The sequence below is a fragment of the Astyanax mexicanus genome, chromosome 2, assembly GCF_023375975.1.
Source record: "Astyanax mexicanus isolate ESR-SI-001 chromosome 2, AstMex3_surface, whole genome shotgun sequence".
Taxonomy (NCBI): Eukaryota; Metazoa; Chordata; class Actinopteri; order Characiformes; family Acestrorhamphidae; genus Astyanax; species Astyanax mexicanus.
The window spans coordinates 49587548-49600162 of NC_064409.1; the positions used below are offsets into that span (position 1 = coordinate 49587548).

General features: G+C 35.0%; 1 protein-coding gene across 3 annotated transcripts in view; it reads right to left on the minus strand.

Annotated features, from left to right (window-relative positions):
- Positions 1-904: 904 nt before the first annotated feature.
- fbln1 (fibulin 1) overlaps positions 905-12615 on the minus strand; it is a 59323-nt gene continuing 47612 nt past the window's right edge. For all 3 annotated transcript variants that reach the window (XM_049474437.1, XM_049474439.1, XM_049474436.1), the window contains one exon: positions 905-1757. In XM_049474437.1, the coding sequence (XP_049330394.1) occupies positions 1618-1757 (140 nt within the window). In that variant the 3' untranslated portion in view covers positions 905-1617. The remainder of the gene's footprint in view (positions 1758-12615) is intronic.

Consider the following 12615-nt stretch of genomic DNA (forward strand, 5'->3'; position numbering starts at 1 on the left):
TGTGTTTAGGTTTGTAAAGAGCAAATAATATTTTTATGCTTCAAATTTGGCTGACAAAAAGTACTGGAAATCTGATAGTAGGTTTCATGTGTTTGGCGCTCACTATGTGATTTTTGTGTTAAAAAAAAAAGGAATCATAAAATTTGACCATAAAGTAAACTAGCCATCGTCCAGTAAGACTGTTAAGAAGTCAAAATGACACATAAAAATTGATGGTCAGTGCATCCCTACTCCCAGCGTTTTTATGATGAATAGACTAGTTGAAATAGGAGAGGAGATACTATGAGAACTTCATGCTTCAGCATTGTCTTTGAAGGGCTGGTCAGCAGTGTGTTTTTTTTTTTTTGCTTCAACCACAGTGATGATTAACCAGGCATGGTTCAGGCCAGTCTCTCCATCTGCTCAAATGAACTGGAGCTGCTTGCCTCATGTCCCCTGACGTTGAGAAAAGACAGTTTCGGTTCAGTGGCCCCCACTGGAAGGGATGTGGTCGCACATAAGCTTTCCGACCCTTCTGTACTGTATGCATTTTCCAGCTCAGAACTGAACGGGACTTTATTATATTAATTACAGTGGCATGCCAGTGCAGTGAGTTTATGCACAACAGGAGTACGGAGCTAATGAACTTGTGCTGGCGTGGCTTTAGGTCTCAAATTGACCAATGAGAAAAAAGGAAGAAAAAACAAGGCCTTTTATTTGTGGAGGCAACCACGCCGAGTTACATGGAAAGTTTGATTTACTTAATGATTTGAAACAACCCAACTAAATTATGGTCAAACCATGGGCATGCAAAATAATCAAATTACTCATTTTTACCAGGGAAACAAATACTATATGGGCACTTTGGGGTGTTTACCTTTCCATGGCAGCATGCATCATAAATAAACACGCAATTCAACTCAAGTTGGAAATAAAAACTGTTTTTAATGCCACACGTTGTGTTACATACATAATGAAAAGCTGTCGTATACACAAGAGTACAGTTAATCAGTTAATGTGTGATCAAACTCCTTCATTTAACAGTCGTCTTGGATCCACCTTCTGGAAGTCGCAGTGCCTTCAGTCTAACTCCCAAAGGCAGGTGCAGCAAAGGACATGCATGTAATACATTATGTAAAATCATAAAAAAGGACAAGATGTGCTTTTTGATCATACAATAAAAAGCAACAGAGCAGCAAGTGGTGATTCCTCACCAACAAGAATTAAAACATGATGATTTATATAAAAAAAGATAAAGACATTGAATGCATGCAAAGTTCATTTCTTACCTGCATTCATGTTCTTTATGTGATTGAGTTTGTGGGTATTATATAGGTTTCTTTATTTTATTTTAGGTATCCATTTATATTCGAGCAGGAAGATTATTATGAAGATTATTCACACAAATCAGCAGTCAGTGTGTTTTATGTCATATTTGTAGACCTTATGGCAAAGCTGCTATGTTCTCACCTAAAAGCTACCTATGGATACACATGATACCACTGCATGGCATGCAAACATTTGCCATTAATCATTCGGTAAGTGTAAGTGCACCAGTGTAAGTGTGCACAGTCAAAGCTTTCTAAATGTACACCTAAAATGAGTATCACTGATCACTGGTAGAGAGGAATGGTTTGCTTAAAACCAGAATTCAGAGACAAAGACGTGGACGTTGATGATGTTTCTGTGAGAGACGACTCCGTTCATGACGTAATTCATAGCCAGCTTCAGAACCGTGCTCGCTGGGCCAACCAGCGGCTTCACCTGTCTGACAACACCTGAGAAAATCAAGGTTCAAATAATTAGTCAAACTTAGGCAACAGTTTAATGTTGTTTGATTTATTAGCAAGAATGCCAGTTTAAAGTTTTAATACCAGTTTCACAGTTCCAGTCAAAAGGTTGGACACAACAATTAATTAATTGAAGTCATTCAGACTATGAACAACACATATGAAATCATTTAATAAAATTAAAAGTATCGAAACAAACCAAAAAAGCTGTATCCTGCATTTAGGTGCTCTTATCTGAGGTTCTGTTAACTTGTGGTTTCTGAGGCTGGTAACTCTAATGAACCTATCCTGTGCAACACCCTTCTTAGGGTGGTCCTGATGAGTGCCAGTTTCATCATAATGCCTTTGATATTCTTTGTGACTGCAATTTAGGATAGTTCTTGGAAGTTTTCAGATTGACTGACTTTCATTTATTTTTCAATGTTGTTCTTTCTTTTTTTATTTACTTAGTTGAGTAGTTTTTGCCATAATATGTAATAGAACATTACTCAAACAGGACTATTTACTGTATACCAACTCTACCTCTTCACAACTTTACAACTGATGCCCTCAAACATATTAAAAGGGCAAGAGTTTCATGTAATTACTCTTGACAAGCTCAGAGCACAGCTGTTAACTGAAAGCTATTCCAGGTGACTCTACCTAATGAAGCTGACTGAGAAAATCCAGCCAAGATGTGTAAAGCTGTTATCAAAGCAAGAGGGAAATTTTTAAAATTGTAAAATGTAAAACATATTCTAGTTTGTTTAACACTTTTTTGTTTAGTAAATAATTTCATATTTTTTTCTTCATAGTTTGGATGACTTTTGGACATCCAATTTCTACAATGCATAAAAAAATGTACTAATAAAAAAACAATGAATTTAAGGTTTGTCCAAACGTTTGACTGGTACTGCATATCCTGCTTCTGTCAGGCAAAGAATGTCAAAGTCAAAGTAATGATATATACGATATACTGATAATTATCTGTGATTCTTTGCGACATCTGTGTTACTGAAGGGGATCAAATACTCCTAAATAAGTAAATACAAGGAATTATGTATTAATTGGTGTCAATTTTAAAGAATTTAACAACCAATATTCTTTACTGCAGGTATAACCTATTCATTTAGTTACTTTAGTAAGTCACATTGGAGGATGAGTTTTAGGATGTTTAGAGCGCCTATTATTCAAAAAATATATCATTATATTTGATGACACATACTGACAATATATAAGAACACAAAAACGCTAAGATATATTGCAATATCAATGTTTTGTCCCATTCCTAATAAATATTATTTATTTTTGCCACAATTTCACTTCAAACTATTCTGAAAGACTCGTTTACATCAGAACCATTTAATTAGACAGCAATTCTGACATGTTGAAGGAGTTTAATGTAAGTAATTCTGTTCATTTTGGATCATTTCTATTGGCCTATTCATCATAAGATATGCACACAATTATATAAGCATCTGGAATTTTCTAATGATAAAACAGAGTTATTGTGTTTTGACAGTGACAATATACTACTCATTTTTTTGTAGTACGCTGACAACATAGAACAACATATTTCCTTTCCATAGAAGAATAACAAAGGTTCCACAGTTCAGTTGCAGTTCAGGACCGCACCACAATGAATAGTTATATTGCAGTTATGATATAAAGCCTTTTATGAAGCTGATAAGACAATTTAAACAGAAAGCCCTTCATTATGGTTAAAGGATATAAGTGAGCTTTAAGTACATTATTACTGAAACAAAGACAAAGACCTCTCTTCTCCGAGGACACGAGACACTTTACATCACAGAGAGGAGAGAACACACCCATTCTGAGGATGACCGAACGTGCCAAGAATGCGTCGGAAAATCTTTTTTAAGTGAACATGCGATTACAAGGAGGGGTAAATGCACTGTTTATACAGGCTGTCAGCAACTGCTCTCGTTGTGGACGACTGGTGACACTATATACCCCTGTCCTGTTTGCACAGACTTCATCACTCTACACAGAGCAGCCTAGGAGCAAACTCCCTTTTTACTTCACTCTCTCCTCCCATCCCATCCATGCATTATACTTTCAACAATGGTTTGTTGCAAAGAGGCATCATTAAAAAAAATACAAGTTGTAACTACAACCACACTCTATTTACTCTATTTACTTAACACGCTTAATAATTACAAGCAAGCAGTTTAATATAAACTGAAGTACTGCTAAAGAAGATTGGCCAGCATGTTAATATGTTGGTGCACGCTAAAAAGGGATTTTGTCAGATGAGCTAGTGCAATAGTATTATTCTGTTGAGTGAACTTAACGGCCAGTACAACTCAATAAAAGAAATATGTAACGTACATACAGCTCTGGAAAAAATAAGAGTCACTCCAGTTTCTCAATAAGTTTCTATGATTTTGCTATTTATAGGTATATGTTTGAGTAAAATGAACATTGTTGTTTTATTCTATAAACTATGGACAACATTTCTCCCAAATTCCCAATATAAATATTGTCATTTAGAGCATTTATTCGCATAAAATGAGAAATGGCTAAAATAAGAAAAAAAATGCAGAGCTTTCAAATCTCAAGTAATGCAAAGAAAACAAGTTCATATTCATAAAGTTTTAAGAGTTCAGAAATCAATAACCTTGTTTTTTAATCACAGTTGTCATGCATCTTGGCATGTTCTCCTCCACCAGTCTTACACACTGATTTTGGATAACTTTATGCCACTCCTGATGCAAAAATTCAAGCAGTTCAGTTTGGTTTGATGACTTGTGATCATCCATCTTCCTCTTGATTATATTCCAGAGGTTTTTAATTTGGAAAATCAAAGAAACTCATTTTTCTTTTTAAGTCGTCTCTCATTTTTTTACCAGAACTGTATATAGTTAGCCAATGTGAGACAGGACTTCAGTTGCTTAGAAGTTAACCTGTGGTCCACACACCTTGCTCTTGGAGTAATCTTTGCTGGTCGACCAATGTTGTAGGCTGTAAGAGCAAGTTTCCTGTGTTGCTTAATAGGACTGTGTGTTGGCGTGGTGATACAGTGCTTAAATTTGTGACACCACAAGGAGTATACTGTACTCTACAGTCTTGGTAGATTTTTTAAAGTGTTTAACTGTTTCTGTGTTTAAGCCTATATTTACAAAATAAGATTTAAAAAATAGCCAATTTTTGTGAACTTATTGGATTGCTCTAAAAAATATTAAAAAATTGTTTTATCATTGTTTAAAATTCTCTAAACTAAACTGTGTAAAGTTCTGTAAACATTACTTTAAATGTAAAGTTAATTAAGCTTAACATGTTATGTCTTTACAGCTTAACTGAGTCAAAGCAAAAGGATGACTTGAGGTAAGTTGAGTCAATATTATTTTTTTTTAAGTGTAGAAGACAGATCCTTGCAGTGCTTCCCTGGCATCAGCCCTGCTGTTTGTGGAAGAGGAGGGTAAATGAGGCCCATCTGTTGCAGTCACGCGATGCACTCATGCAGGCATAACTCCCTGTTGTCATCGTCAATTCTGAATCTTTACTGAGCTGTGAACGAACACACACTGTACAGATCACCCTTACTGTGCATGCACCGCAACATATCTAAACATCAGCTTTCACACTGTAGAATACTTATCTCTGTGAATACACTGTTTACTGGCAACAATTTATGATGAGTATGACAATCTCAACAGGGCATCCATGAGGATTAAATAAAGTAATCATTTTGGTGGCTAAGATGTTCACATTAGCACATATCACATATGCAACTTATCCCAATGTGACTTTTCAAACATTACTGTGATCAAGATCCCTATGAAGCCCCTAAGGTTATTAAGGTGTGGGAAAAAGATCCTAATGTGTGGGAATGAGATAAATAAGGCATGGGAACGAGATAATTAAGGTATGTGTAACAGAGTTCAAATACACAAGTGTTTTATTGTTAGAATTCCCCAAAATTCTTCTCCTTATGTTTGCCTATATTAATATGGAATGGATAGGTTGGGATGGCTCCTCCCCTTTCTCCCTCTTATAGACGTTTCAATGAGGAAAACAATAACAATTTATATATATATTTGCATTTATTTATATATTTATTAATTTCAACATAAATGTATTTATTTATTTATTTATTTATATATTTATACATTTATATGTGCATTTATTTATACTTACGTAATTTTTGGTCTTCCATAGTTTACTTTTTAAAGGAACAATTTGACCTGATTTCCAATGTTTGTGACTCTCAGATTAGGTGAAGTCTGTATTAATGTTAAATTAAAAAGTTATAATCATAAATTTACAACAACAATTACGCATTAAAATATATTCCTAATAATCAGTATTAAACTTTTATATGCATGTTTGTGCACTGCTAATGCTACAGCACATGGTCTATGCTAGCATGCAGGCTAACTAGCTAATTATTCCCTGTTTTAAGTTTTCATACTAACTAAAGAGAGGAGTGGAGAGGAGAAAAGAGGTGCCAATCTATTCAGAAGTAAAGGCTGTTTATTTCTGTTTATCAGATATGAGGAGTTTTTGTTTTATATGTGTTAAAAAAGTTTGTAGAGCAGTTAGGCTAAGTGGCTAAAAGGCTAAGCTAGTCATGCTAGTTTGAGCATGTTTTAACCTATGAAATGATAAGCTATACATCTGTTACTCTGTTATTAAGTTTATTCATGTGTGAGCCTGTAAATCTCTGGGAATATTTTATATGTGAGACTTTTTGTACATGATGTGTAATGGAGAGAGGGGAATGGAGAGGAGAAAAAAAGGTGCCAACCTATTCAGAACTAAAGGCTGTTTATTTCTGTTTATCAGATTAAAACCCATTAAAAACACAACGCAGAGTCTGTCATCTGTAACGGCCGGTTACACGTGGAATGAGATAAATAAGGCGTGGCCACAACTTATTAAGGCGTGGGAACGAGTTAATTAAATTGAAGCCATTTAGGCATGGCCAAAAGGTCCTTTTGTTTCACAGCTAAGAAAACAAGCACCTCATAGGGGTTGTGCACAATATGGCTGCCTAAGGAAGGTAAACAGGTCTGCGTACTGTCTGTGTCTGAGCCAATCAGCTTTTAGTATGAGAATTAAGTTTCTTTTACTTAGAACCATGTTATACCATGTCTCACTGCAAGAGACTCCAAAACATCACCATCATTTATTCAGAGATAAAAATAAAAAGAAACCAGCTCACTCTCTATTTTCTTGCAAAAGATTATCCCTGGTTTGGAGCTTTGATTTAATTAATTTTTATTTTTTAATTTTAATTAATTAATTTACAGAAAAGCAAGCTTTATTATTCTCCAGCTATATTAAATTAACTCGTTCCCACGCCTTAATCATCTCGTTCCCACATCTTATTTTCTAGTTGCAACGCATTAATATATTATTCCCACCCCATAATTACCTCATTCTCGTGCCTAGGATCTTGTTCCCATGCCTTAATAAGGCATTATTACTATTATTTTTTGTATGATGTCACCTTAGGGGCTCTGTAAGATCCTGTGGTTAAAAAATGATTCCAAAGCTGAATTTTATTCTCCAATGTAGACTGTTCTCCAAAAGCCACTGGTTTTACTGATCTGGTGATTTGGCCACAAAGCAACAGAAAGGAAAATGAACATTTCTTGCTCCTGGGCTCCCCCTATAGTTCGGAGGTGTAATTCTCACTTTAAGACACCATTTAAGGATTAGTTTTTCTATATGCCAAACTGTCTCTGAAAGTGAAAGAAGCCTGTGAACTTTGCTGTTATACATTAATTGTGCATGAGTACGACAAAAAGCGTACTGTAGCAAGGATAGACATATTCTCAATTTTTCAAGATCAGTGGGGCATCACGATAATTTTTAAAGATTTTTATTTTTCTATGTATTTTGCTACGAAATGGTACTTTATAAGATCTAATTCTACAAAAGACTAACACTAATTGCTAATTGAATTTTTGCTGCATCAAAATAGGTCCAAATAATGGTCCAAAATAAAGAAGGGTTTTGATTTAATGTTTTTAAGAGAGTTTTTCCTTTTATCCCTCTCTCTTAGGGATAGCCTTTGTTAAATCTGTGTTGAATCACATTACATTTGGAGTGATGTGGGGAGAGCAACATCTACACACCAAGAGAAAGCAAAGCCCATTTGTGCTCTCTCTGACTCTGACTGCTGATTGCAATCAGCATGATCTAGGATTCGAACTGGCAACATTCAGATAATAGCAGCATTTTAGTCCGCTGGACCACTCGGAGGCTAAAACTGTCAAAACCAGTCGAAATGAGGAACATTTCTAATAGAACAGGTTAAAATGGCCTGGGGAACTGGGGAAAATTAATGTCTAAGGCCAATTAAAAAGCCCATTCAAATTGGACAACACTTGTAGTACATTGTAGTACAATGTCCATTATGCAAAAAAACAAGTATGGAGTGATCCTCTCTGTCTGAGTATCCTCCAGGAGAAACTGGTGGAACTGTCTGGGGACAGGGATGCCTGAGCTTCTTTGCTTAGCATATGCCACGACTGCAAATTAGACTTTGCAGAAGATGATGATGACGATGATACAGATGCTAAACTGTTGTTCATATATAGCAGTTTAGTGTAATTAGAAAATTGTAGTTGTAGTCTTTGGTCAAAGACTGACCTTAAGCTTAATTTAAATGTGACAGATGAGCCTAAAGCTAAATTGGACCACATCAGCGTAGGCTTTTCGAAACCACAGAACGGTCAGGGACTGGAGGGATGAAAGGGTGGCCAGAGAGGGACTAAAACAAACCTCGAAACCTCGAAAAGGATTTTTCTTCTGACCAAATCAAACCTCATAAAAAGGTCAGGCTGCAAGTCCAAAACCGTAAACTACATGTTTAATGTTTTGAAATGACCCTTTAATGCAGACAGAATAGCCACTTCTCAAATTGGTCTCTCGCCTGAAGTGTGACAGAACCATCAATCCTTCTTTGATGAATATGAATTCTGGTTCTTATACTGCTGGTTTCACAATGAGGTTAAACCGTGATACCCCTTAGTCTACTACATGAATGTGAAGATATTCAAATGGTTAATACTTGAGATAAAATTTGAGATAAAACAAAACAAAATTAAACATTAAGCTGAATAACAAAAATGTTTTTTTCTATAAGATTGTATTTATTTTGAATCTTTTTCACCACTAAAATAAATAAAAAAAAGTTTTCAAAGAAAAATAACTTACAAAACTACAATTTAAAAATATTTCACATTTTTAATAACCCAGCAAAGCACAATACATTAGCCACCCCAAGAGTGCTATTCTAATCATGAGTGTACTTTAGCAGTGCTATGCAGGTCACATGAGGTGAAATTCACACAGAGAAAGGCAAACGTCAGCTTAGCTAAAGTTACTATCTTAGCTAGTCCAGTACAGCTCATGTCTTCCGCTGAAAAACAGCCAATATGTCTAGCTCTATTTGATTTCATTTATGCAATTAGAGCATAAAAACACCAGACACTTTTGTGAAAATTCTAAAAAACTACTGAAATATTAAGCCAACCGTAAATTAAAACAAAGGTACATTTCTTAAATGAAATTTCAGCTTGACACTGTGGGCTGCATGCAAATTGTGTTTCTGTGTTCAATTAAGCGGCTGATTAATGCAGGCAAATATCTTTTTGCACATAGCCAGTTGGATAAATAAAGAAAGCCCAGTACCTAGCCCAGAACATATCAGCTCATATATTTTGCAATTAGAGCATAAAAAATATCCCTGCTGGTTCTGTCTAGCTTGATTTCAGTCAGAGGCGCAACACTGACTGTGTTTTCCTTTGCCAAGATAGCAATAGCCAGAAATGTACCTAAACACACCTCACTTTCAAACACCCATATCAATCAGCGTAGATATATTCACAAGCACTGTTGCTGTTTAAACGACGTGGGTGCAAGGCGTAAAAATAGACTGTTGGCGAGGTGTAAGATAGCAATGAGCATTGTGATGGGTGTAATATAAGGTCCTAAAACTATGTGCGTGTTTAAAATAACAGTATATTGTGTAGAGACTAGAACTTTATTCCCTCTCAATGTATTCTGTGTGTGGCCTATAGAGTTAAGCTACATTGAGAAGCTACAAATATAATTTATAATTTCCAAGTGTGGAATCCAACAGTTCCATTCAACTGTAGATAACAGCAACCTACATGTTCAGTACCTCTCCACCACAGATGTTATACTTCAGAGCCTAATGGCCTCTATTCTAAATGTGGACCTGGTGTTAAGGGCAGTTGACTAAAATGAATGTTCACCCAATTTGCTTTTCTTTATGCACTTTATAAACCTGTATTGTTCTGCTCGACCCACAATGCCACAGAGAGAGGAGATAAAACACTGCACGGTTGTAGTAAAATATTCACCACAAAACAAAATTAGGTGAATGCAAGCTCACATTTTTCATTTGCGATGGTTACACAGGCTTCCATATTGAAGGGTTACAAGTAAACAGTATAATTTCTGGTTTTATGGTTACAGTAGCTAAGGAAAGAAGTGTATGACAGGATCTGTAATGAGAAGGTTTAACACTAGGGACAAATGCGAAGTATGAGTCGCCTCACCGCAGTATTGGATAATGATATGCTAGCCGACGTGTTATCCACTAAAGGGCACTGGAAAAAAAAACCCAGATGGCAAAGACCATGGCTGAATCTACAATAGGAAACTCAGTAAGCTTACCCCCAGTGGGACACCACAGTTGGGTATGGAAGGCCTGGATAGTGGGTCTACGGAGAGTGTGGCTGCCTTATACAAACAGCCCTCAGCAACTGTAAAGGGGACTTAACTTCTGCCTGATCTCTCTGAAATGCCAGATGTGTGGTTCGATGCCTTAAGGTCAATTAGCAATGAATCATCATGTCCAACAGCCCAAGCTGAAATTAGATTATTTCCTCACAACAGTGCAGACATCAACGACACTATTAAGTTTTATAGTTTTCTATGAGCTGCAAAGTAAAAAAAAAAGTACTTAGAAAATATAGTATAAATAGAAACTAAATATTCAGCATCTCTGAATAGTCTGGTTGTCGAGATATAAACGATAAAAGTCTTTCAAAGAAGTTTGATGTAAAATGTTTTAACCGTTGTGGTGATTGACGCCATATGCCATATTGTACACCTCATAATTATAGGCCTTTTACTAAATGTAATATATATAAAATGATCAGTGATGTTGTAAATGTTGATAATGTTAATAATAGTAAACAGAGGTACATCTCCCTGGAAATTTCCACTTTACACTTCCCTTCATGTATCACTGATAAACTACAGTCGTGATTATAAGTATACAAACACTCATTATATACATTAAACACAATGGATACACAATATTGGAGTCCCTGTATTCTTAGATTTTGTGTGTACAACATAAAATTGGCACTGTTTTGGTGTGGATTGTGTCCAATTTACAACCACCTAGCTGATGGTTTGAGGTTATACTGAAGAATTTCTGAGGTAGACCTCCTTTTACATTTCTTCCAACACAACCATGCTCAACAGTTGTGGTTGGTACAGTGGCAAAACAACTACAAACAAGTATTTATCTAATCATCATCCTGAAAATAACATGTTCCTCCAGAAGGCTTTTTTTTGTCTGTGTGGTCAGCTGCCTCTCACCCTTGCTGCCAGAAAAGTACTATTTTTTGCAATTTTGTTTTCCAAAAGTACTGATAGAAATAAAAATAACTTAAATGTATCTTTTTTGTTGTATTCATTGTTTAAACCCTGTAGCTGCAATATACACTGTGTAAATAATTCTAAATAAAGAGAAATTATCTACATTTACTTGAAATACACTTTGACTTCATTATAAAGTGACAGTCTGTATAATTTTAAAATGGATAAATGAGCAGATGAAAATGAGTTTTCTGTTCTAATATCTCCCTGTTTTAATGAACTCTTGTATTTACATCATTCGTATCACCATGATTTCTCAGGTAACCAGGAAAAGCTGTTATAGCTAGAGTAAGGGTCCTGGGACCTACCAGACACCTTGTGTTAAGAATGAATATATGCAGCATTGCAGGAATTGTAGCAGTAATATGCAGGAATATTACTACTTTCAATTTAAAAGAAAAAAAATATATTAAGGACTGCAGCTTTAACTTCCATTAAAATGTATCTATACGTGTTTACCTTCTGTATATTTTGTAGACATTTCTCATTTAAAGAGTAATGTTATTTTTATGATGTTTTGTTTAGTACATGTTATATATATATATATATATATATATATATATATATATATATATATATATATATATATATATATATATATATATATATATATATATATATATAATCATAAATAAGACATATATAGACACACAGCTCAGGAAAAAAGATAAGAGACCACTTAAAATGATAAGTTTCTTTGGTTTTACCAAATTGAAAACCTCTAGAATATAATCAAGAGGAAGATGGACGATTACAAACCATTAGACTAAGCTGAACCGCTTGAATTTTTGCACCAGGAGTGCAGGCATAAAGTTATCCAAAAGCAGTGTGTAAGACTGGTGGAGGAGAACATGCCAAGATGCATGAAAACTGTGATTAAAAACCAGGGTTATTCCACCAAATATTGATTTCTGTACTCTTAAAACTTTATGAATATGAACTTGTTTTCTTCAAATTATTTGAGGTCTGAAAGCTCTGCATTTTCTCATTTTCTGCAAATAAATGCTCTAAATGACAATATTTTTATTTGGCATTTGGAAGAAATACTGTATAGAATTAAACAACAATGTTCATTTTAATCAAACATATACCTATAAATAGCAAAATCAGAGAAACTCAGAAATTCAGAAACTGAAGTGGTCTCTTAATTTCCTCCAGAGCTGTATATAAACTGATGCAGCGTTTGGAAGAA